We start from the raw sequence: 26800 nt of genomic DNA, 5'->3' as shown, positions 1-26800 counted from the left end.
ATAAAACTGTTGCTCTGAATGACCGAGATGAGCTTTTTTAAAGAAACTCAAACCGACTCAAATGACTATATAAAAAGTTCACATAGGTGTAAGTACAAAAGACATGCCTGTGTGTGTGAATGCATGTGGCAGAGCGGGAAGGTGTGTACTTAGGTACATATTAATGATGCTGAATAAAACACACTTATGTTTGGTAACAGAATAACTTACAGAGATGCAATTCCTAAATTCTTGAGATCTCTTCTTGGAAAGGTCAGATCATTCAGCTCTTCTCAATCCTTTACAAGTTTTGCTATTTTGCATTAATGTCACTCAAGCCCTAACCCAAACAAAACCACCTGGTGCTTGTTGCATTTCTTACTAAATGATTAAAAAATAAAACTGCTCTAATTTATTCCTTCCTGCATGAACTAAAAAAAACCCAACCCTACCCCATTTCCTACCTCTGCCCAAGTTGTGGCTTTTGGATGTGCAAAGACAAGCGTGTTTATGCTCTGGAGGTCCTATTCCTGGGGAGCTGTGGTGTGAGGAGGGACAGGGAAAAAGACACCTACAAGCTCATCATTCTTAAGCTAGAGGCTGAGAAGTGGCATCTGGAGTTGATTAGCTCTTCAATCACTCAAAGTCATTACTGCATTAAATTAAGATTGCTTGAAGGCACATGGAGCAATTTACCTTGCACAAAATAAAGGAATTAACAAAATTGCACATGAAGAAACCATTATCTGATCCCTGGTTGCGATGCTTCGCACTTCCTTAGCATCCTTCATCCAAGGATCTCAAAGCATTCAGAGGGCAGAACCTTCCACAGGTGAGTCTCAGCTCTGCTCGGAGGTGACCACTGGCACAGATCTGTGTCTGCCCCTCGCTGCGAGGTCCGAGAAGGGCAGAACTGCAGGCACGGGCCCAAGCACTGCTGGAAGGAGCAGGTGGAGGGACATCAAACAGGGCATTCACACCACCACATCTCCAGGTGTGCTTGCATAGGTCTCCCGGCGCTTGACAGGAAAAGCACTGGGGAACACACCCTCTGCAGATGGCTGCCTTTGAGAGGACCCTTTGGGAAAAGGCAGATAAGCCCACCCGTTATGCTTCCCTCGTCCACAAGCACATGTCTTTGGGTTACTCTGTCCCTTCTCATTTCCTGCAAGGAAGTTTGTCCTTTCTCTTCCACAGTATACTGTAAGAAGAAATAGTTCAAAATTAAGAAAATAAATAAGTAAGAAAGACAAAGCACATTTGCTAGGACAGTATGCCCACCAGGGAACCCAAATGGCAGTCTCCACCACTATGAGGCAGATCGTGGGGCTTCAGAGATGTAAAAGCCATGGTCCCACGACATGAAGCGTTCCTCCAAGGAGTGAAGGCAGGGAACTGCGGGCAGAGGATTTAATTTTGCACACTTTTAACTACTGGTATTTCATTTCCAACACACAGCTCCCTTGGTAGGAGGTGAAATCCTCAGGGCGCAGCATTGCAGAAGACTCGGGGTGGAGGCAGCTGAGGACAAATCTCTGTAGTTCTGACTGTCCGTGCCACGTCTGAAGGGTTGATTGCAAAGTCTGGAGCAGCCCAGGACTGCACAGGTACAATGCTGATGTAAAGCCTTATTAATTCCCTTCCCTTTTATATGCAAATTCTCTTCTGAGCATCACAGAATCTCATTCCATGGCCTAATATCACACACGTTTCTGGACTGGTTTATAACAAACACACCAGTGTACACATACACAAATATATATATGCACATGATATAAAACTCATTTAAACATACCACAGAAAGACCGCATCAATCGCCAATAAGGAGTTGGTCAAGACACTCACCTGCGATGTGATACATCTTGCTTCAAAAACCTTTCTTGTGACTCAGATTTGCATTCTTCACGAAAGAGTCTTAGCCATCAAGATCCAGAGTATTTGGGTATATTCTCTCCCACAGCTGATGCTGAGCTACTTACTAACTCCATGTATTTTAAACCAGAAAATTGCCTTCACAGCTCACTAGTTAAGACATATGCTTAGGAACCTGACTGGGCAAGATCCACTCCCTGATCCAATGAACATTTTAAAATATGCAGAATGATTTTGGGGATTTGTTCTTGGGCTTTGGTGGTGGGGTTTTTTCCCAGAGGGGAAAACGAGGGAGAATTTCTGATTAAGCACAATTTAAAAAACCCCATTTTTTTTCCACTTTGGGGCTATATCCTAAGGAACAGCAATCAGCACACACACAGCAGCACTGACCAGAGAGTGTGTCTTGCTCCTTTTAGTCTGCACGGACTAGGTGACACAGTAGGGCAGACGTTCACAAGCTTTTCCTTTCAGGCACCAATAAGAGTTTCCTGATTTCAGAAGGATCTAGCCTGCTGGCTGAGCACTGGCACAAAGCTCTTGAAGAAATGAAGACAAGAAAAGATAGCCATACCCACGTGCTGGCAAAGCACCACAGTCTCTACGCTTTATAGCTCTCATCGGCAATCCAGCACCATGAGAGCTGTGTCACAGCGAAAGCCCATGGATAGACACCTCGTTCCCAAAGCACAGGCTTTCAACGCGTTCAGCACTTCAGCTGCCTTTCACAAACACCACATCTGCACCAAAGTCCACGGGGACGGTGATTATTTATTTCAGCGGGGTAAAGATTTTGCCATGAGCCTCCATAGAGAATATCACACAAAACGCACCACACTTCTCTATTTGTCATGATACATTACAAGGTAAACTTCCACCATTTATTGAGGATCAGGTTTTTCAGAGAAAGGAAATACAGTTAATAAATTAAATCCAACAGAAAGTCCTTTAAAACAAGCCTAAACAAATATCACCTCTAATGTGCTGTGTTTCTTTCCTTCCACACCACCACGTTCCATGAGCTCTTGAGTAATTTCAGTCTCCACCAATGTTCATTAAAGAGGTATGTTGATATCAAAAGGCTAAGCTTAACCCTTCAGCTCTGTCTGCAATCCATTCCTAAATCATCAAAAACTTAGCTGTAGTAAGGTGATATTTTAACTAAGATAAAACCCTACAAAACATTGCGATTTGAAAATAACTGACATTTAATTGTATGCATTTTTAGTCATTTGTGAATTCCCTTAGTTACATTAACACAGTTGACCACTGACAACGTTTGAGTGGATTTCTTTGGAAAGTTTTAGTGAAAAGCTTTGAAACTCTTCTCTTGGAAACCCAGAATCATTTAGGTTGGAAAAGACCCTTAAGATCATCGAGTCCAAGCATTAAGCTAAGACTGCCAAGTCCACCACTAACCCATGTCCCTAACTGCGGCATTTACACATCCCTTCAATGCCTCCAGGGATGGCGACTCAACCGCTTCCCTGGGCAGCCTGGTCCAATGCTTAACAACCCTTTTGGTGAAGAAATTTTTCCTAATAAATATCCAATCTAAACCTCCCCTGGTGCAACTTGAGGCCATTTTCTCTTGTCCTGTAACTTCTAACTATCTTATATGCACCTGTGCAGGTATTTAATTAGGTTTAGTCCTCCCCAGAACCCCAGCGTGTATCCTGGCTGCTGAGCAATAGCACAGGAGTTTGCAGCAACACATCATTCAGTGTCTTCAGGGCAATCGGCGTTTTGAAAGACGTAACTCTCTTTATCTTAACTATATTCCTCAGGAAGTGTGTCTGGGAAGTGAATGCAGTCACTTCTGATGACCCTGTCTGGGACTGTGTACCTGGTAGACTTCAAGGACATCTTTCCTTCCCAGGTCACAACTAATTGATCATTGCATGTAAGGTCTACATAAATACACAAGATTATTTCTAGAACTGTGTGTCTGGGCACTCTTCATCTACTTCCCCTCTTAATTTTTTTCTCTCAAATAGACCTTGTTGGGACTAATTCCACTAAATGATTTAAAAATACATTATTCACAGGCATACTGTATTCATTTTCTGTAATATTCAGGAATAAAAAAAAAAAACAGAAGAGCAGATTTTAAAAAGCCCAGACTGCCCTCGAGAATGGGAATATTCAGCTATATCCAACCTCTCCTTTATAGCAAGGAATATAAAGCAACTGGGAGAAACTGCAGCCATTGAGCCTTAAATGTCAGTTCCCCAGCAGTGGGAAAGTTCATGGCTCTGTCACCAGCCGTAAGTTATGCTAACGTGTGTTCCCCAGGGGAAAAAAAAAAAAAAAAAAAAAAAAAAGCATTTGGGGTTCTGTTCTGGGCACAGCTTGGCCAAACATAAAGATCTGATCTAAAAAATCTCACGTTACCATGACATGACTTTTCAAAACTGTTTCTAAGCTTTTTGGTTCTTATCTTCATTAAAGATTGGCCTACAAATTCTGTATTTGTTGCATTAGAAACAAAATACTTTTTAGCATCTGTGGAAAGGGGATATTTTGGGGAATACAGAGACGGAGCTGTTTCATTTCCACGCAGTTAGAAAAGGAAGATTCATGCTATTGTAACATCCATGGTGTTACACGAGCAGCCGCTTGCCTGGGGGAGAGGCAGGGTGTGAATGGAGCAAGGACGGGAGTCACAGCCAGCGGCTCTCTCCATCCCTAATGGACCGTTCCTCGGAGGAGGTGGGACTACACGAACAAAAGCAGAAATTGTCAGGACCTGAGGTGTGCTGAGGCCTTGGAGAAGAGAGGACGTGAGGCTGAAAGGGAAGAGAAGTGGATGGGGAAGAAGGCAAGCGGAGGTGGAAGGGAAGATGCGATGGCAGGTGGGAAGCTGGAGGACAGCACGGCTTATACCTGTGCCAGAAACCACTACGAACACAACACTTCTAGCTACAAAACCATATATATGTATATTTTATGTATGATATACTATAAATACATACACGTACACTCAGAAAAATGCTTCATAAGTCATTTAAACAATACACAGATGAAGCTTTGCCCACCCCTCTGTTCCCTCAGCCAGGTGTTACCCAGGTACATCACTGAAGCAAGTGACCACCTCAACGTGTTCACCTGGAACCGGCACCACCAAAGTTCACTCCTGGCTGTGCCTCCTGGACTTAAAGGAACCAGACACTCCTCTGCACATTTCGTACGCTTTCCTTGAGGAAGATTTGGTGCTGACTTAGAAAAGAGGAAATTTCTGAACAAACAGCACACTAAAATATAGAGCGAATTGTGAAGGACTCTCAGCAGTGCTATATTTTTATATAAATCTTCAACTTAAAATAGCCCAATGTAAGAAAAAAAAAAATCTGGACAGGAGCTATTAACAGGCCCAAACTGTTCCTATTTCCATAGCATTCTCCATCCCCTCACTACCACACCAACCAGTCTTATCTCTGCCTCTTACGCTTGTAAAAATGTATGCAAACAGTAATGGAACAAGTGACTAGGAGATTACAAAATCCAATCTTCCTGCTCTACTACAAATTTCCAATACACCAGAACACCCACCTATGCTATCTTACTCACTGCAGGAAACCCCACGTGTTAGATGCTACAAAATGTGTTTAAAAAGACAAATGTGCACCTCTAAACACGCTTACACAAACACACACCACCATACATCGTGTACCATTCAAGACTAAGAGATCAATAATTACAATCATAAGGTTCTGCTCCACCACCACAGAGAAATAAATAAAATGAAATAAATTTCTAATGTTATCTAATGTTCCAGGTACTGTATTTCTACTGAAATCTCTGCACTTACTAAGCCATCAACACAACAACATATACTCAATGCTTCATTTTCACTGCAGAATAAAACAAGAGGGAAAAGAAAAGTGTGAGCGGCATAAATCAGCACTGGAGGCAGTAACGCGGGATGAAAGGTGATGAGACCTCACCGGGTCCTGTGCCAGAGTCACAACCTGGTGCCTTTCTCACCGCTGAAACATTTCACCTAAGAAATGCTTCTTCTATTCTTTCACGCATTTTTCTCTTCTGGGCATTGCCAAATAACCCCTTCCAAAAACCAACAGAGTTTGGGGGCTCATTAGAGGAGCTCTGAGGAACTCAAGTTTTTTAACCTTTAAAATGAGACAGTCAAAGGCTGTCATTATTGTCAAAATACCACCAGTATGAAAATACATATATACATTCTCAGCAGAGTGCAACTTAATGTAAATTCATTATGCGGCAGCATGCCCTTCCCCCCTCAGGTTAAACAGGAAAATAAATGAAGAAAATCCCTTTGTAGGTGCAGAACATGCACACGGTATATTGAGAATATCACTGGCTAAGAGGAAAGAATTTTGGCAGGAGCCACTTGTTAAACTACTGAAAGTGTATTACTTATTAGGACCCGTGGCCTCTTAAAACAGCCACTAATTTTCCAGTAGCATCCTGTATTTCAGGGCACAGAAGACTGGCACTGCTGCACTTGGAAAGAAAATTATATTTTGGAGTTTGCACTTTATTATACACTAAACCAAGGTTTATGGTGTCTAATTAAGGGCCAGATAAGGTCTAGAAAGTAGTGAAACTTTTCATTCTAATATAATTTGAATTCTACATTAGCCAGAATATGATTTAAATACAACTTTACATTAAGTCGCAAGGCCCACAGAAAAAGAATATTAAAAAAATCAGAAGATCCCTTTGAAGAACTATTTTAGTTTTCCTTTATAAGCAGACAAAAAGATTTTTATATTAAATGCCTCATGAAGAAGTGTGGCCTTGGTTTCAAGCTTTCAATGAACTAAAACAATAGAGAAAATTAACAGAAGATGTAAATAGCATTTTTTAAATCTCTTTTGTTAAAGTTGGAGCTGCATTTATTCTTAGTGTTATCTGCAGATCCTATTCTGGCTAAAGAAAAAGGAAATTAGAATCAACTCTTTTCTGTATATTGATTACATTTGTTTATATAAAAGTCTGACGAAAAGGGTTTGTAATAACTCCCTTCAACATTTTTTTACTGTTTTAAAAAGTAAATGATATCCAGAAAAACATAAAAACATGTGCTTATAGAGAGGATTTGGGAAGGGAGACTGAAATAAAGGACTCTTCTATCGGCAGGACTATACCCTGTATCGCTGGCGTTGGCTGCTGTGTTGGTAAACTCCATTTCAATGTTATTTGCAGTTGTGCTTTAAGGACCTCTATACATTTTCCTAGCTGCAGGGGAAATCTTTCTATCTTTTTATCTTTTTTTTTCACTGAGGTTGGCAGTACAGCTGTTTATTTGAGAACAGCCACCTTGGCCAGCCTGGAGAACAGCTTTTCTGAAGGCAGAACCCCCAAAGGCAAATTCATGGTCACTCAACCAGCACAAGAGGGATTTCCATTCAAAAAAACAGCGGGTATTTCCACTTTTTCTTAACAATTGGAACTTGAGTGACATTATAAATATGACTTAGAGGAAAATAAAATATTGTGGCGTACAGTACTAAGCTTGCAGCATTATTTAAGAAACAAAAACTTACCTTTAGAGCAACACGTAGTCTGAGCCTGCCTTGTTTAAACAATGCCAAGACAGCCAGAGAGCAATACAAGGGTTAACAGCTCTGATATTAGGCCATTGTTTGCCTCCATCTTTTGTAGTGAAATAAGAGGGGTGATGTCTGAGCATCCCATTCACTCCCATCTTCTCCCGGAGTGCAGTTTTATGCAAATAGAGTTTTGTTCAACAGGCTCCCTGTTCCTGCAGTGAACAATGTTCCCTGTCATCAAACACCAAGGCGTGAAATTTCAGCACCCGAAGAAATGCTGGTCGTTGAGCGTTTCCAACCTGCCTGCGGCCAGGAATAACCTCAGGAGTGCCATGCCGGGCACAGGCACCAAACCCACCGCCGGGAGCTGTGCCCCGGTGTCACGGCATCTGGGCACATCACCCAGCGGCACCGAGGGCCCTGCAGGGACAAAGCAAGCGGAGCCATTCCAGGGTCTTCCCAGGAGTCTGTTTTGGCACACGAAGAGGCTGTGCCCCTGCAGAAGCCGCATCACCCGAGCCAGCGACATGAAACATCTGAGTCTGAAAGCAGCAAACACAAACCTTCCTCCCGAGCACAAATTGTTGAACTTGCTGTTAAACTACCATTGCAAAAGAGCAATTCCTTGTACTGTGTACCCCATACAATAGATTTATATCTTCCTTTGCCAAAATGATTTGTATTCATATCTAATTCTTAGGAATTTATCGCCTTGAACAAAGGATGAGGCTTCGCTACCCCGGCGGCAGCAGTCCTTGCAGAAGAACCCCAAGCACAGTTGCAGTTCGGTACAGTGAGTGAGGTCAGACCCAGCCGGAGACATTAATAAAGCCAGATCCTGTCCCAAAGAGAGGCAGCAAAACACTCCTTATTTAGATTTATTACTATTGGTTTGCCTGGCAGCGCTGCGCCCCGAGAGCTCCACTGAGACCACAGATGCTCTGAGGACTATCTGAACACACAGGAACAGAGAGTCACCCAGACAAGAAGCTATCTGAAGAAAGATGGTGAACAACCGGAGGGAAGAGAAAAGCATTATCTCAATGTAAGGAATGCAGAGCTGAGGTACGGTCAGACTCCAGCTTCTCCAGGGTGGCAGCACACAAAGGTTAATCGTACCCCGATCCCTCCAATAACTTCACATCCAGACTGATGCTTTCTTAAAGTGAAATCAAGAAGTACAAATCTCAGAGCAGCTCTAGCAGAACAATGACAGATTTTCTGGATGACAATGACTGATAATTGCTCCTGACACTTGGTCACAGGCCACCAGAAGTCTCCCAGCTACAATTACACTCAGCATCGTGGCAGCACAGTGCACCTTTGGAAAAAATGAGGCACTCTGATTGTAATTTCTGGCAAACGAGCAGCCGAATTAGCAAATTTCCATCACAGTTAGTACTTCTGGCAAATCCCTACCCACAAAGTTCAACCAAAAGCACTGAGGATGTGGGAAATGAATCGTTAAATCATCTTAAAGCGAGCCCTCCAGAACTGCTGGGTCCCAGCAGGCGCTGTGGGTACTGCCCATCAGCTGTGCTCACACAACGCAATATCAAGGGCTGGTACCTTTCAGGTATTAATTTAAAAGAAAGGGAAAACATTATGTTTTCAGAAGAATAGTATCATTAATCTCCCTGCTCTTGGATGGATGACCACTAAGATATGTGAGTATATACCACAGCTCCACTCCCACATCCCGACTTCCTGAAACTCCATATTTCAAAATCAGCATACACCCATGGTACAGGTGCAAGATATCACCGATAACCCAAGCAGCTGATGTCGAGATTTTCTTTCTCTCCCACAATCACAGAATGATATGGGGTTGGAAGGGACCTCTGGAGATCATCTAGTCCAACCCCCTGCCAAAGCAGGTCCACCCAGAGCAGGTAGCACAGGAAAGAGTGCAAAGAGTGCTTGTTCTGTAATTTTGGGGAAGAAATACAAAGCTGTAACACATTTCAGATTTGAAATACCCATCCCTCGTACAGCCCCTAGGATATCCTAGCTCCCTCAGCCTTCTTCCCCAGCAGGGCTACTTACTTGTGTCTGTCTCTCCTCCACCTTTTCTTGTTTCTTGGCTAATCAGTATCACACATTCAAGTGGGGTTTTTTTGGCAGGGGGTGGGCTGCTGCCTCTCGGTGTGCACACTCATGGTCAGCAGCAGCCTGTGAATGGTATCGTTTGCTTGTGTAGCTGTGAAGACATGACTACACGTATCGCAGTTTGAGATTTCATTGTGCATCCCTTTATCAAGCGTAGCGGGGCAGACGCATGTTCCGCATTAAAGCCCACATCCTTCTATCCTTAAGGCCACCCAAAACAGCCAAAACTTACGTTTAGTGCGAGATTCCTGCTGCAGTCACCCTCCCAAAGGTAGCACCGAGACACTTCTTTGCCTCATTCATATCCATCTTCTGGATGCCAAGATACAGGATGACACTACTGCTTATCTGTTTCTCATCACAGTTTGGAGAACTCATTACTTTCTCCAACATCTAGAAAAGAGCGAGCTGGACCAGCACAGGAGAGTCAAGGTTTAGGTCTGTGTTAACCACAGTACTACCGCATGATAATCCTTAATTGTGAAAATAAGATTCATCATGTAGCCGAATGGGGTCTTCTACATTGAGAAAAAAGGGCAATGAAGAGCTGGAAGTGTTCCTCTTCCCCTTTCCAGCTGTTTCAGAGGACGTAGGATCAAGGCAGAGACTTCTACTCCATCTCTACAGGATTTAGATGCTGTTTCCTCTCTCCCCTCCCTTTCCACAGTAGCACTGGGGAAACCGCAGAGAGGAACAGTCGGATGTTGGTGGGATCAGGGCTAGAGGCAGCCAAGCAGGCCCCTGATAGCAAAGGGTGCGGGGGGTGAAATAAGACTGCCTGCCATCCTGTGTGCTCAGCCCAAGGGCACCGCGCAGCTGGGGAGATTGTGCCCCTACGTGGCTTATCTGAAATGCCGGAGCAGAGGTTTCCAACGCTGCCTCCCACAGCGCTATATGGAACACGCATATGCACACAGACATACCACGGGGACCTCCACACGCTGCCTGGGGACTGAAGAGTTGTCCCTGCCCACCCGAGGGTGGCACTCGGGGGAAACTACAGAAAAGAGCCAGGGAGATTTCCCAGCCAGGAGCAGCTGCTGATTCAGCAAAACAGGGACCTTTGCACATTGGGAGCACTTTCTGTGGTTTTGATTAAGGACTCTGCCGTACAGAGATCTCATTGCCCCAGTGGCTCTCCCTTCTTCTCGCCTGCTCAGTCTTCTAGCTGTACTTGCACCCTCGCCTCAAACTTCAACATCCTTTACTCCTCCTTCTGTCTATTCAGCTGATTCCTGTTAGCTCCATTCTTCACCACCCAAAAAGCAGAAATGCCGCCTTTAATTAAAAACAAAGGCACACAAACACACACCATTGCCTCAGGCACCCAGCCCGCATAGATGAACACGTACACGCGCACCACCTCCAGCGCGTCGGGCTGGAGATGACAAGGCTGGACAGGCGCAGGGGACGTGCCACCCTGCCTCACACAGCACCCAGCGCTGCCTTGCAGCCCACCTCCTCCGGCACTTCACCTCCTGTTTCTGCTCACCCTCTTGGGAAGGTAAGTCCCTTCCACCCCCCTCTGTCACACAGCGCCCGTGACAGCGGGGGCCCTCTCCTCACCAGAAGAAGCCCTCCTCTGCAAGTTATGAGATTAAAGCAAATTCCAAATATTCGAAACCGCAAAGGCCCCAAAGTTCCGAGACTGAGTTAACGTGGCAAATTGTTTTAAAAAAATAATGACGTGGGTAACTATCAGGTCTAGGAACTCTTAAGGTGTGGCTGGGCTGGGTTTCCAAGTCCTCTGCTACAAACCAGGACCTCACCACCCTCCTTCTTGTTAAAGCAGACGGTATCTCTTACACGGATGAGAAGGTTAGGGGCAGCCAAAGAGCAGTCGGGCAATGCTATAAAATGCTGATTTTCTGGGAATGGTGAATTTAAATGCACCGAGGTGTCCTGTTCCTTCTCCAGTCAAGCCACCCCGTGTTTGGGATGCTCTCACCGCACCACCCCAGCCTGCCGAGACGCGGGGAAGCAGCCCTGCCAAGTCCCAAGCACCTGAACCTCCTGACTCGGGCCCTCTCTCACAGCCGTGGGGCTGGCTCCCACCGAGCGTTTCCGAACCTTTGGATTTCCTACTTGCCTCCTAGTTTATTTGTTTTCACACTGAAAACAAACATTCACCTCCTCCTGATTTGTGTGCTTAACCATCTCCAGCTCAACCCAAACTGAAACAGACGCATAAACATGCGAGTCCCAGGTCTGCTACCAAAGGGTCCGTGGCTTTCCATCACCCCCCCTCGGGGTGCAGAAGTGCTCTTTGAGGCTTGTTCTGCAGGAGCCGAGCCGGGAGCTGCATCCCTCTCAGCCCGCTCCCAGCTCCCGCCCCAGCTAATCCCTGCCTTCCCCTCACATCTCTCTCCTGTCCTGTTCCTCCCGTCTGACCCACACACACCCCCTCGTCTGCCCTCCGAGTCCCGCTTGTCGTGCTTTCAGGAACCCGTGCCTTCCTCGGGTTCCCCACGCGCTCCCCCCGTCCCCGCGGCCCCTCACGAGGCCACAGCCCGACGCGCATCTTCGCCTCTCCTCTCCTCGGTTTCCCTCTCCCATGGCAACTAAGCAACCATAGTTTTTCTAGTGAATAGCCTTGCTAGCACAATGCAAAACGCCGACCATTTTGCAGTCTCTTCTCATCAATCTGGTGGTTATCTTGTAAGAACATTTAAAACACCTTAGCTAGCACGAGATTCAGGACTAACACGATAAAATAAAATACCGATTTTATCAAACAAAGTATCTCAGTTTCACTGATGGCTGTTTAATGATAATTCACATTCAAAAGGTACTGCTTCGCATGTGAAGGGAAATATGCTCTACCCCAATAGCCATAATATTATTTGAGAACTGAGAGATGCCTAACGCAAGGACAGTGATCTTGGATATCCCGCAGGAGGGGTCTGCAGGAAGCGCCGGGCTGTTGCGCAGGTCTGAAAATGCACTCACACCCACCCACCCCAGCTGAAGCTGTTGCCGGTGCTCTCCGTGTCCCGCAATGGAAGCGGGGTGGTCCAGGGACCGCTTCCACTGGCCACCCGTGATGTGCCCCGGGGCGCTCCGTGCCCGTGGGCTGCGGGAACCACCGCCAGCTCCCCGGCTCCTCCAGCCCCCGCCGCCACCAGCAACCAGCTTCCCACCCTTTCCGCCCCCTTCCCCTGGGAGACAAGGAGGGGTACCACGGGACACCTCAAACAGTAGCAGAGACCTGTTTGGACAAGGAAATCCCCTCCTGGGAGACACAAGCATGGGTTCCGTGCTGTCACCGTGTCCCCAGGGACACTGCAGACAGACCCTGGGCCACCACTGGCCGCTGCTCTCTGAACACCCACCGCAGCTCCTCCTCGCAACCACGTTTTACGAGCCCAGCACGACATTTGCACTGAACACCACTGCAGCTCCCCCACCTTACACAGAAATGCCATTTAACACCTATAGAATGGCTCTTTAATTCAACTTGATTTGTCTAATATTTTATCAAGAGCACGATTGCAACGCCTGGAGTGAGGAGAAAGAAAAAACTGCATGTGTTCCTAAAATACTACAGATTGAACTCTGATGTACTGGATATATTGTATATTATCGGTGAGACACATATGTAATACACACGATTTAAACATCTGGAAGGTAAGTAAATTTGAAAGCCTTAATGAAAAAACGAGATAAAGACACACATGCCATAAATTGGTTTAAAATACAACTGGGAAGCACCACAGTATTACAGGGCATAATTAGAACTGTCTTCTAGAGAACAGACCATAGTAGTATTTTCAGGTCTACAAAAGGTAACAAAAAATATTTTGGGAATTAATAAAAAAATAGGAGGCTGATAGTCCTGGGGTGCAGCCCTCTGAAGGAGAAACATCTCGGTATCAAATAAGAAGGGCACAACTTGGCGGTGTAAGGAACAGCAGACTGCGAGGCTCAGACACACGATGGTCACGCAGCAACAAAAAAGCTTTCCCGGGCTCTCAGTGGCCTCAGCTTCAGCCTGGAGGAAAAGCTATTTCTCCTTCTCCTTCAGGGAAAACACTTTTAATTTTCTTGTTCATTCAGTTCTTGGCCTCTGACAAGGCAGTCAAAAGGGTGGCAGTTGCCGAAGTCACTTATTGATTTTCTCGGTTAATTTATGAATGCCAGACATGCAAGGGCCTGTCTTCAAAATTTAACACCTGGTATTTTACACCATTAAGTAAATTGCCAGGAAGATTTGTTCCTTTCCACCTCTGCAACTTTCACATAACGAGCGAGTTATCCTCGCAGGAAGCTCATCAAACTTTGGCTTTCATAGAAAGCTCTTAAATTTACGGCCCCTCCGCTAAGGCTGTACGTGGAAGTTCCCCGTCTTCTCTACTTCAAGGAGGCTTTCTTCTGTGGTCTCCGTCGGCCTCCATTCTTCTGCCAGTACACGGGAAGGAAAGCTCTGCTTTCAGCTGAATTACATGCAATAGGAAGCAGAGGGAAAAGTAAAATGCATGAGATGAGATCAACAGGACAGTCTTCAAGGGCAACCCCATGTACAAGGTGTTGCAGTAATCCAACGGAGGTGACAGAAACCATGAATCACTCTGACAAGGTCTTGATTTCAGAGAAATATGGCAAATGCTTAAATGCAGAGAGAAAAAAGCATTCTTGATCATAAATTCTGCAGGGAGAGAGCTGAGAGCATTGCCGAACTGCATACCCTGTAAGGAATAAAGAGGACAAACCCCTTCGGTAACAGGAAGCGCTGCTGTTGCTGCTGTTCTCCTCAAGACTCTTCCCTCGTATTAACTTCATTAATTTTACTTTATCTCAGGAAACCTCAGCTTTTTTACCTTTGATCCCATACAGGACGAATACCAGGAAAGACTCAGATCGCCTTGGCTGGATGCAAGAGAGAGCATTATCTCATCTGCCACGTAACTAGAAATCCCAGCCCCTTTTCCACATGGGCCATTGAAACCTGTTCAGACAGAGACAAGCTTAGAACGTGACACATCCCCACCAGAAAGAGGGATTTACAGGTGAACGAACCTGCAAATTCACTGGCGATTCCCTGAACTGGGCAATCCAGCCCAAAGAGTTCCTGGTGTGAGTTATTTTATGGAGAGGTCTGGAATTGTTTGAAAGAGACTTTTTTAAGGGAGGATGTTTTGCTTTAACCTAATTATTTTTTACTAAATAAAAATGCAAAAAAAAATTATGAAGAGATTTTCCTTATAAATGTGAGGGCTTTTAAATTTAAAACTGCAATCAATATCAAATCATCTGAAAACACAAAATACAGGAATCATAATACGTTAGCGAGGTTCTATATTCCTAGAATAGATTTCTCATTAAAAAATCAATATCTAATTTTCCTCTGAAATGTAAGAAAAATGTACTGTGCGTTTAATCTCAAAGGCATTTACACACTTTTTACATACACACTATCAGAACCAATTAACATAACTCTGCAATCTCCAGCTCTGAGTGAAAACAGTTCCTTTCTATCAGTGTATTGAAAAAAAGCTTTTTGGAGAAAACAAAGGAAAACAAAATACACCATTAAAACTGCAGGAAATTAGGGGGATGCACAACACAAAGTCATTTAAAAAAATATAGATACACTTTTGAACAGTGATAAATGGCTTTTTTTTTTTTTTTCCCAGAAATGCAGGTATCTATGTCTTTGTTTCACTTTTCTGAGGTTTCCTTTCTAGGTAAAGCTTGGGGAGTAACTGAGCAGCTACTGAATGGGCGGGAAGAAAATGTGCTTCTCTCTGCAAAACTGTGCAAGACCGACGCGTTCCATCTAAACAGGCTCCACAACCGGCGACTCTCACTGCAGCTCGCAGACGGGCTCCCAGCGACGCTTGTTCCCAGGCAGATCCATCGGCGTCAGTCGGACTCAGCAAAGGCCCAGGACCACGGCACTACACCGTTCTGCTGGTCCGTGACACCAATCTGCTCAACCGTGCCGCCTGTCCCCGTGGTAGGACTGCAGGCACAACGGTCCCCAATTTTCAGCTCCCGATCCAGTTTCACCACCACGCTCTGCATACTTCAAGCGATGCTCAGCAACATAATGTTGCAATTAAAGTCCATAAAACAACTTGTACATATTTCTGTACAGCCTGGTTCCATATTCTTAGGCACAAGCACACACACACACAGAGAATACCTCTTCTAATTCTCATCCATAAAGCGCAAAGCCATTACCCTGATGCTCTGCAGGTGGCATCCAGGGCCAAAATCAATAGAGTTAAACGAGGATGATCTAGAGTTCTCATAAATTCTGTCCTTTCTCCCCAGCTGCCGAGCCTCACGCTCCGTGCACTCCATCAACCCACCGCCGTCCTGCTCTACACCTACAGCTGGAAACACACAGCCGGCAGCACCTTAAACTGTACAGCTGAAGTTTGTCATGCAATGTCAAAAGTTTTGCAATAAATAACGGTACCGAGGAGACATCACCTGAAGTAACTGAAATACTCGTAGATACTTCATGTCTTACTGCTCAAGTTTTCACACTATGTTTTTATCTACATCTGCGCAATTTCATTTAATCAGTACAAAATTCATGTCAAATTTCAAAATTATTCTAAAGTTAATATTGCAAAAATGCAACGAGTTTATTTTGAAATAGCTTCATATAAAAGGCTAATTAAAAAGGTAGAGAATAATGAATGCAAATGAAAAATGATTTAGTACATGCAAGCACCAAAGAAATCGTGTAAAGAAAAGACACTAGAAAGCTCAGACGGCTACTTTGCCTGGTTTTGTGTAGGTCTTGATGCTTTTTCCAAGACCAATGGAATCATCAAAAGAAAACAGTTACACCAACAAATCATGGCTCAAAACACCACTAAACGTGTTCAATCATCCAGCTCCAAAATGGCCTTTTGTTACATAAACTGCTTCATTGTCATTTCTCCCAGAAGTCCTATTACTAATCATTTGATCTGTAGAATACTTCCACATGATTAACACATACTGATGCAAATAGCCCCCAGTTAAATCTTTGGATTGTTTGTAAAGTACAGGACTGTACGTTTGCTAAATATCTGGAAAGAGAACAATGTATAAATATCAATATTACAAAATCCTAGTTTATTGATGACTGTGAAGCCTTCACAGTGTATTCAAAGACTTTAGAATTAATATATATTTTACAAAAATGTAGACAAAATAATCACGAGCAGCGTCTACAAAATTTGTAAAGCTTGCTAGGCTCATAGGCCAAACTAGGTTTGTAAAAAAATGTAGTATCTTTTATTAGACCTGCTAGTATGAGACAGAGATAGACTTTTGGGTATATAACTTCTTTGTTTAATCAATTCAGAGTATGCGTTATTGGTAACCAACAGAAACACCTGAGAAGACACTTCACACTTTGGTCATTCAAGCATGTGAACTACCATTAGTAATTCTCCGGACAAACAGAGCGATCTGTTTCTTGCTAGAGGAGAAGTAGACTTTTTCTTTGCAATATAACGGTACCTACACTAAAACACCATGGTTGGGCCATGTTGCATTCATGAGCAACGTCCTAATAAATTGCATATAATGAAGTTTAAAAAAATAACTCTCAATTAAGAACCTTAAAGTAAGTAACTGTATTTTGATGCAAGGCACTTAAGCCACCATTCTAACTACAATGTGGTGTTCATCTAAAGCCCAAAATACAGAGAAAACTATTCTTTGGTTACACCCCAGATCCTCAAAATTTGGAACAGTTGATTTGCTAGATCCACCACCGTCACCATTAAAAAGTGCAGCTCTATCTGCTAGGTTCACCCCTGATCAAAAAGCAACTCTCAGGGCATAGACTGATCTTCAGCGATTCCAAGAGGGCTTAATACAGGAAAGACCAACTGAAAAAATTAGGAGATTTCAAACACTACCCGTTTTTGTTACAGAAATCTGAAAAAATCCCACACACAGACAGACACACTCCTCTGTCTCCAATAGCATTAACAATGCTTGTCATAAGCAAAGTGCACAAAGTCCTGACACTGGAAACAAGACACACCTGATGAGAAACTCAGAAACGAGTGCCGAAATAGGTATTTTAATTCAACCTAGAACTGTCTGGAAACAGCTATTCGTTGTGCTGTGTCTCTTCGTGCCTCTGAAGTGGCAAGAGTATGAACGGATTTGTGTGTGTCATTATTCTCAAAATTGCAACTAGCTTTTCTTGCCTCTGTAACAGTGCCAGAAAATATATTTGGAACATGGCTTTCTTGTTTAAAACTCTCTCTGGATATAAGTATCTCGTATGCGATCAAATTTTGAGGATGATTACTTCAGTTACAAGTACAAAGAATTACAATGCCATCCTATCGCATTGTGCAAATTGTCTTACCTCAGTGATTATTAGAGCAAACTGAGAGCGGTGGGTTTTTCTACCGTTTATTGTGAAAACAAAAAATAACACTGACTAACATTTACTGCCTAGATTCCAAAACTAGGCAATACCAGAAACTTGTGTAATATTTTACCATATTTGTGAAGTATAAAAGAAGGGATAAAACAATTGTAACTCTTGTCAGATGCAGAGATCTGATACGCTATCTGCATCCTTACAGATCCAGTTTGTGGGTCCGACTGGGGTAAATCACAGCCCTGATCAGGTGTAAATCTTTCCAGTAAGTGTAAATTATATGCATGTATTTCCAAAAAGCAGAATGAAAACACTCTGTGTTTGTAACCGATTGCATAAGGTTTTCTTATACGTTTTATCACTACTGGGAATTAAAGTCAAACTGTAGGCATTCAAGCTTTTTCCCCCAAAACATAATTGCATGCCAGCATCTATTAATTAAAACTGGTAGGCCCAGGGGAGAAGACAAATGCAGCGGGCATCAGTGGGTAACGTGAAGGAGAAGGTCAAATTGGCTAGAAATTATAACCGGCTCTAACTATTGGCAACCAAAAAATAAAATTTCAATTTTGTCATTTTGCACTTTCAATAACGCCCGCTTCCCAACAAGCCTGAACGCAAGGGCAGCCTTATTTTTAAATAGCCTTTTCTTAAGGTATTAAGTTCAAGTCTTAAAATGCTTAGTAACCGCCTGATGGAGGAAGCACGCTACATCTTTGTTAGTTCTTTCCTGTATCCAAGGATGCAAAACATTCTTCCCATGAGTCTTCAGAAATAAAACGGCATTGACAAGGCTGAGAATTTCAAATCTCTCTTAATGTTGTTTTCCCTCTGCTATTTTCCAGAACAACAAACAACAGGAGGGTACCCCACCCCTCTGGAGAAGAGGTCACTTCTGCATAATTCCTTGTAAGATCTGGGTTTATAACAGTTCCGTACTTCGAGAAGTTCCTGCCCAGAGATCATGTTCTTTCACCCAGTCTTTGTCTTCACCCTTCTGCAGGGCACAGATAACGCCCATCATTTGCAGACTCATGAGTCAGAAAGTGTTAGTGCAAGGTCAGACAAAGCCGGGCATGAAGCTTTGGAGGCTTCTTGTACCGAGTGGAGAATCGTGTGGGAAGATGGAGGCACAGAAATAATGCTCTGTGCGTTTCAATAAAACCTCTGAAACTGGGGCCAGAAAAGAGCTCTGGACAAAAGTCTGCACTTCAGACCTTCTGAAATTTCAACATATGCAGATCTCAAGCCCATGTCTAGAGCACGGTAGGGATGCTTATTACTGCCTGTCATCCCCTCTCACCTCCCGCTCTTCTACAGCTTTTGAGAAAATTCTTATGAATCTGCTTCTGTCTGCTGAGTCTCCTGCTCCTGCCTCAGCAGTGAGATGGCCCCAGCGGAACAGTCAATGATGGTCTCATCATTCCCTTACCATGACTGTGTGCAGTTGTGAATACATTTTGACTGTATATAGTAGACTCTTTGGACTACTCAGTCCACCTTCCTGCTTAAAAATCACTATCGATTCTCTGAAATTCCCTGAAAGTCATGAAAACACTCCTTGCAATTGAGGTCACCACAGTTGTCTCCTTTGATCAGGACACCGTTCTGGCCACACTTGCCTCTCAGACCGCTGAAAACCTGAAGCCTCAAATGCTGTTAAATTCTTTCTGCCTGGCCCAAGGGCAACGCCAGTTTCTGCCCTGTTCAGTTCTCTCTCTCCCTCCCTGAGTGAGGGCCTTGGACGGTGAAGAGAAAGGGGCTGGAAGCAGTGACCACAAGCAATGATTCAGACTGGTCTGAGAACACCTTAGATGCTGGTCTACCTCTTTAATACATTCAACAAAGGGACACGAGTCCTGGGTGAGAAGAGGAATGATCCCACACACCAGTACATGCTGGGGCCAGCCAGCTGGAAAGAAGCTCTGCAGAGAAGTAACTGAGGATTCCTGGTCAACACCAAGTTCAGCGTGAGCCAGCAACGTGCCCTTACAGCAATGGCGGCCAACACCACCCTGGGCTGCGATGGAAAGGCACTGCCAGCAGATCGAGAGAGGTGATCTTTCCTCTCTGCCTCAGCACCGGTGAAGCCACCTCTGGGTGCTAAGTTTAGTTCTGGCCTCCTCAGTACAAGAAAGACTTGGACATAATGGGAGCGAGCGCAGCAAAGAACCGCAGACGGTGAAGGGACTGGAGCATGTCACATGGGGACAGGCTGAGAGAGTGGGGACGGTCCAGCCTGGAGAAGAGAAGGCTCAGCGGAATCTTAACATGTATAGATCCCCAGTGGGGAGGAGTGAAGAAGAGAGAGCCAAGGTCTTCTCAGAGGCGCCCAGTGATGGAGGCAGTGGACACAAACTGAAACACAGAAGGTGCCATCTGAACATCAAGAAACACTTTTTACTGTGAGGGTGGCTGAACACTGGAGAAGGTTGTCCAGAGGGGTTATGGAGTCTCTATTCTTGGAGATATTCAACAGCTATCTGCACATGGTCCCGGGCTACTGCCTCTAGGTGGCCCGGCTCTGAGTATGGAGTTGGACCAGACAATCTCCAGGCTCCCACAGTCCTCCAGGAGTGAAATTGTTTCACCATGCCTCAAAAGCAAATTATTCTGCAGAGAAGGTCATGGCACATTCTACCACTGTCCTACGCAAACATTTACTCATACAGGACCAGCAGAAGCTTGGGTCTGTGAGGCCAAGCTCCAATTAAAAGAGTTGCTGGAGACTACAGTCTTCAGAGATACCCCCAAAATCTGGCACAGTCAAACAGGCAAACGAGTGGATCAGAGTTGAGTCTACCATGGTAAAGCCCCACCTACTCAACAGACTGCTCTCCATGCAAACAGGCAAAGCTCTGAAGCCTCAAGACAAGATTGGGAGGGAGGAAGACCTGCTTCCTACATCTCTGTATTTTAAACTTCTCTGACTTTTAAAAAAGGCTACATTAACAGCCCTGGGTAACCAGAAGCATGAGAGCGAGATGGCTCCTCTGCAAGGAGAGCTCTTCTTACTGGGCTTGGCATTTAGTTAGGCTCCCGGCCCATAAACTTTTCCTTCTTTCTACAGGGAGCTAAACTGTTTCCACTAAGTTATCGTGTCACGGCACTTGTCTAGGACACAATTTCTTCAGGCTGGTAAGTGTACTGGGCTTAGGTGTCTACTTACGAACCACCAGGCTATTACACCTAAGGCAGCTGGAGGCAGTAACACTGCCTGTCCCCAACAGGCTGGGAAAGTGGACAACAGCACTTTTGAGTTCAGCACTATCAATACGCATTATAGAGGTACTGCATTAGCGTTAGGTCCTTCAGAGGACTTTAAAGTATAGTTGGTGACTCCCAAACAGGCTTAGACATCAGACAGACAGCAAGCAATCCAGCAGCCAAGGCACTCACATGCTCTGGTCCCATCTATACGCCCTGGACACAGGAGCTTCTCAGGGGCACCATTATGGGAAGATTTCGTGGACTGCACTCAAGGTGCCTCAGTTTCTACTTAATGGCCGGTAAGCACCAACGTGCTCCTGTGGATTTGAGCCTTCTGTGCCATTCGCCAGGCTGGGACCACGCTTCACTGCAGAAGGCATGGGTACGCTCTCAGGAGAGCCTGGTGACACTGCCCCTCTTACAGCGGGAATGCAAAACCCCTCTCTGGATGCAAAGCCAACTTCAAGGCAACCAGCGCACATTGAAGTGCTCCTCATGCCAAGGTGTACCTGTTCATGAAAAAAGCAAAAGGAGGAACCTTCACAAAAGCCCTAACTCCTCAACACGTTACCCCAAGGTATTCAACAGGTCACGGAGAGCAGAATGTTCCCCTTCCACAAACACCACACACAGCGGTTTGGAATCCGATACTGGAAGAGTGAGGGCAGGACGAGGTCTCTGCCACAACCAGGTACACCTAGAAGAAGAAAGTCATGCTGGCCAGTCGAAGTTGTATGCATTTATCCTAAGGGAGTGACAAGCTCCCCTAGCCCCAGGCTGCTGAAAGAAATTCTGCAGGCCAATGAACCGGCAGGTCGGGCAAGTTCTGGAGAGAGACGAGGAGGTGGTTTCAAACCAAAGCAGGAGGTTCTGCCAGTCTCCAGAGCAAGCAGCGAGAGCATTGGGTTGTCCACCGTCCTGCTCCCGGCTATCATGCTGCCGTACCGGTGCCCGCAGGAACCCGCAGAGCCTGGCACAGGAAGGCTCTCGGCTGGGTCAGGAAGGGGCGCAGGAAGACAGAGCGGCACAGACCCGGAGGAGGGGGACACGGCCTCTTCACCAGTGACCCTGATCTCTTTCACTTCTCCTGGAATCCACAGTCTGCTCACGGCAACACCGCAAATTCCCTTGGATCCTCAATTTTACGATCATCATGTGAAGAATACAGTAGTTTAACCAGTAATGCTCCCCACAGTTTTCTGCCATGAGGAGCGCTGGAAAGGCAAATTGCCAGTACTGTTTTAGAGACTTTTATTGCTATCAGGACATCCAGAACAGAAGAGGAATGCTGCACCCTCTCAGCCCCCATGGTTCATGAGACAGGCTGTCCCCGGCCTCCGGCAGCCCCGGCACCGAGGTATCCTGGGGTGCAGCGCAGACCAGCTCCCCTTCCCAGGGACGCGGCAGATGCGCGCGTGGGTGTTACAGAGGGAAACGTTCCTCCACCAGGTGGTTTTAAACGAAAACCGGTGGCTGTTTTGTTGAGACATTTGGATAATCAGATAAACTTTCACTGTAGATAATAGGAAGGGCTGGTGACGATATACGACTCTCATAACTGTGCCATCTGGATAGCACCATTGTATATTTTTAACAAACTTCTACAAAATTATGGAGGTAATTCTCAAAATCCAATCTTATAAGGGTTACTCTCTGGAAAGATGTGTCTGACTCTTGTCCCAAAAATGAAGTAAGTGCTCAGCATAGACAAGAGGCAAACGACCTCAGAAAATCTAGTGGCTCTCTGTAAGAGTCGAATCATAATCCATATGAAAACTATTTGCCGTGACATAATTTTTGAAAACCAGTGATATAGCTAAAGTGAGTATACAAGTCTGCAAGTTTCCCAACATATTTTCTATTAATTTCTGGCTCTTTATTTAAAGAAAAAAATCTATTTAAAAATCACAATTTCTCAGACCAGTGGAGAACCTAGACCGTTATTCTCATGATTTGAAAGAACTGCTGTAAGGAAATAAAATTTAACTTCGGGTATCACAAACCTTTGAATATAACATAAAGTAATTTCAAGTTGAATTCACAAAGCACAATTTTTGACCTCTTCTAAAACTTGTATTTAAAGTGTCCTAAATGCATTAAGTAAAACTGCTGAAGATTCCCATAATCTCACAGAAAAAGAAGTATCAGTCCAGAATTCAGCAATGCCAATGCAAAAGAAGAGCAGAAGAAAAAAAATGGGGAGAAAAAAAAAAAGAGGAAAATTTATCCTCTACCCCATGTTAACAATAGGGCTGAGAAATTACCAACTCTACCAATGAAAGTTCATTCTTGCAGTGACTCTAAGATTTATCGTATTGCTCTACAACATCACCACACAACCAGCAATCTTCTTCACGCAATAAAAGCTAAATAGTTATAGGGAAGTAGCTGTGCTGGAGGACAAGGAATGGAAGAAGGATAAATGTAGTTTAGAGCCTTTGAGCTACTCCTTTATTTAATTTGCTTCTGCTAAATAGAAACTGAGGAGGGTTCCTTCACTCCGGTTTCCCCACACTGACTCACGCAATGCATTTCCACGGAAGATGTCTCGTTTCCCACCCCACCTCCACCGGCCACACCCCAGGGTAAATCACAGCAACAGCAATGGGAACTCTTCTCCTGGACCGAGACGCGAACACCACTCTCTGGGCCGGCTCCTCGGCAACACGCAACCCGAGCGGCTGGGCCTCGATACCCGGCGCTTCCAAACACCTCTGGCAGCCCCCTGTAACAATCCAGAGCCATGACGGGAAGGGACACAGACAGCAATATACTGGAACGCTGTCCCAGCTTCATCCTGCCGAAGCGGGGAGCCTGCAGGGGTTTGGTCCCTCCATCGGCCAGAGAAAGCCACGGGGTAAAGCTGGCACCCGCACGGCTCAATAAGGGTGTTTCCGAGGCCGCCAAAAGAAATACCCAGATCACGTCACACCTTCCGCGCACCCCTCCCAAGCACAGGTGTGTGCAGCCAGAGGACGGTGAGGTGAGGATATAGCTCCCCTGGCAGGGGGGCTCTGGATTTCGCACGTATTCCAGTCACCTACCGCTTCCCCCCCCGGAGCCCGCAGGCCTGACGGGCAGTCAGGAGAGGAGAAACCCTGGTTCTCCTCCGCAGGCCACAGCTTCGATCTGTTTATTCTCATCGCTCGCGGCCGGCAATTTGGGAACGCTACGTTTGAAGCCTCCTATCGACGGAGGCGGCTAGAAAACGCGGTCACATGCGCTCTTCGGCAGGGATGCGGAGAGGGGGACCGGAGAGAAAAGGTTCAAAAGAGGCCGCGGGGACCCGCCTGCCAAACATGGCACCTGCCCGCGCCCCGCTCTCCCCGCACGCCCCCCCGCGCCGCCGGCAGCGGGATGAACCCACCCCCCTCCGTCCCGCCACCGCGCACGCACGCTCCCCGCCGTAACGAGCCCTGCCGCTAATTGCCGTTATTCCCTCACTGCGAACGCCCCGCAGCCAGCTGCCGCCCCGCCGCTGCTCCCCCCCACCCCGCCCCGGGAGGAGGCGGCGGTCGGTGCCGGGGACGGGGGCAGAGGCAGGGCGGCGGCGGAGGCCGAGCCAGGCGGGGGCAGCACGGCCGCCGCGGAGGCTCCCGCAGGCGGGGAAACCCCACCCAGCCGCCCCTCCCGGCAGAGGCGGGGTTTTGGGGACCCCAAAGGAATCCCACCTCGCCCCTCACCCCCGTGCCGGGGGTTTCCGCCCCCCCCCCCGCCCCCGCCGCTCGGCTCCCTCGGGGCGGGGAGGGCCGCCGTCCCGCTCCGTGCCGGGCTCCCCCCGGCAGCTCTGCCTGGGGAGGAGGCAGAGGAGGAAGTTACGGGTCGGGAGCGGGGCTCCGCAGCGCCAGCCCCGGCGGGGGGGGTCCCTGCGGGGCGGCCCCGGGCAGCGGCCGGGCTCCCGCCGTGGCAGCGCCCGCTCCCGCCCGCCGGCGACGGGCGCATGAATGAGCGCCGGGATGAATGAGCGACCGGCGTCTGCTTACTTGAGCATGGCCTCTTCTTTCTCTTCCTCTTCTTTCTGCCGGTCCATCACTGCCATGATAATGTTCCTCTCCTCCTCTGTCAGGTGGCTCAGGTCGGGCAGCTCCTGCATCGGGGGGGGCACCGTGGGCGGGCGAGGGCCGCGGGGCCCCACCGAAGAGGACATGTTCTTTCCGCCTCTCCCTCGCACCTCCCTACCCTGGCAGGGCGAGCCCGGCCGGCCTCTCCTCCGCCCCCCTCACAGTGTAGTCCTGCCAGCGGCAGCAGCCGGCAGCGCTCTGGCAGCAGCGGAGGAGGAGGCGGAGACCCAGCCTTTCATGGTCGCTCGCATCCACCCCGGCCCGGCCGCCGCCGCCGCTCGGCTCCCTTTGTTTCCGCCGTTCAGGGAGCCGGGGGGCTGCCGTGCCGCCGCCCGCGGCCCATCCTCCCGGCGGAGGGCTCCCGGTCGGCGCTGGCGGGGCTGCGAACGGGGATGGGGCGGGCGGGGGGGGGGGGGGAGCGGCGGGCGGTGCCGCCGCCGAGATGCTCCGCCGCTGCGAGCCCGGCGCTGGGAGGAGGGAGGGGGAGTTCGGTGCCGGTGAGGCGGAGTCCGAGGCTGCCGTCTGGCCCCGGGCGGGGGGCAGCGGCTGGGGAGGCGGGCTGCGGGCGGGCCCGAGTCGCCGGGGGAGCCCGGGGCTACCGGAGCTGCCGCTGCTCCCGCGGGCGTGAGCCCTGCTCGCCCCCGGGGCTCTAGCTCCGGCCGCAGCCCCCTTTGGATCGAGCCAGGGCTGTCACCGCCCGACCCCCCCTCCCTCCCGTGGGGTCCCACGCCTCGGCACTTCCTTCATACGCTTCCGACGCCCAGCCGGTGGCACCCGTGCCGCGGTCCCCCCCCCCGCTCCCCGTGGGGGTGGTGAGTGCTCGGGACTCATCTGTCAATCACAGCCATTTTTTTCCACCGTGACCCACCAAAACCAGCCATAAAACACGCCGCGGTGCCGGCTGTTCGACTGGGGGGGTATGCACCGGGAAACAAAGCATCCCTCCCAGGCAGAGGTAGCTTCGCTGGCAACTTCTCACCTGCCGGCTCTGAGCAACTTGCCTTTGGGGAGCTGGTGGATGGAGACAACAGCCATGCTCTACAGGAGATCATCTGCACGTGATCCACTAGCCAGAAACTCATGCCTATAGCTCTGGAAGGTCCTTCTCTCAGACGTCTGCCTGTCAGTGAATGAAATTTTCCAGGCCGCCTAGAAATGCAAAGCTGAAATATCTGAAAGTGCAGTTTTCTCTATGAAATGTGAATACCACTAACACACGCTGACGCTTAAGACCTTTCGACCTCCCGGTCGTGCTTCTGCCGAGGTCACAGCATGGAAACAGCTCTGGTTTCTAGAGAGATCGTCTGAAGGGCACGAACCAAAGGGAAAAAAAATCTATGCTGGCAGTGTTCAATGCTTCTTGCTGCCAAACTTGCCAGGTTTGGAATAGGGAGAGGGACCAGCTTTCAGCCAGCCACACTAATACCTCTCACGCAAATTCTGAGAGCTATGAACCTTCATGACCCTTTGAATTTGAGAGGAATTAATGTGGCCATCTGCTTGCGTCCTCCCAAGAGATTTTCTGCGGGACACAAGCTGATAACAAAAATTAAAAAGAAAAAAATAATAAGCGTTACTGTGAGCACCAGAACTTTTGAGTGGTAATGTCCAAGTTCAGCTCAGAAAGTGAAGTCTCTCAACTCTTCCAGCACATGAAGGAAACGTGAAACTTGAATGACCGACAGATG

At 47.1% G+C, this 26800-nt stretch overlaps 1 protein-coding gene across 1 annotated transcript in view; it reads right to left on the bottom strand.

Moving 5' to 3' along the window:
* Positions 1 to 25198, bottom strand: part of LOC141466726 (regulating synaptic membrane exocytosis protein 1-like) — a 102252-nt gene extending 77054 nt beyond the window's left edge. Inside the window, exon 1 of the mRNA XM_074150799.1 lies at positions 25035 to 25198. Within this exon, the coding sequence (XP_074006900.1) occupies positions 25035 to 25198 (164 nt within the window). The remainder of the gene's footprint in view (positions 1 to 25034) is intronic.
* Between the last annotated feature and the right edge of the window lie 1602 nt (positions 25199 to 26800).

Source organism: Numenius arquata, chromosome 7 (genome assembly GCF_964106895.1).
Source record: "Numenius arquata chromosome 7, bNumArq3.hap1.1, whole genome shotgun sequence".
NCBI classification, from domain to species: Eukaryota; Metazoa; Chordata; class Aves; order Charadriiformes; family Scolopacidae; genus Numenius; species Numenius arquata.
This window is presented reverse-complemented; position numbering and strand designations above follow the sequence as displayed.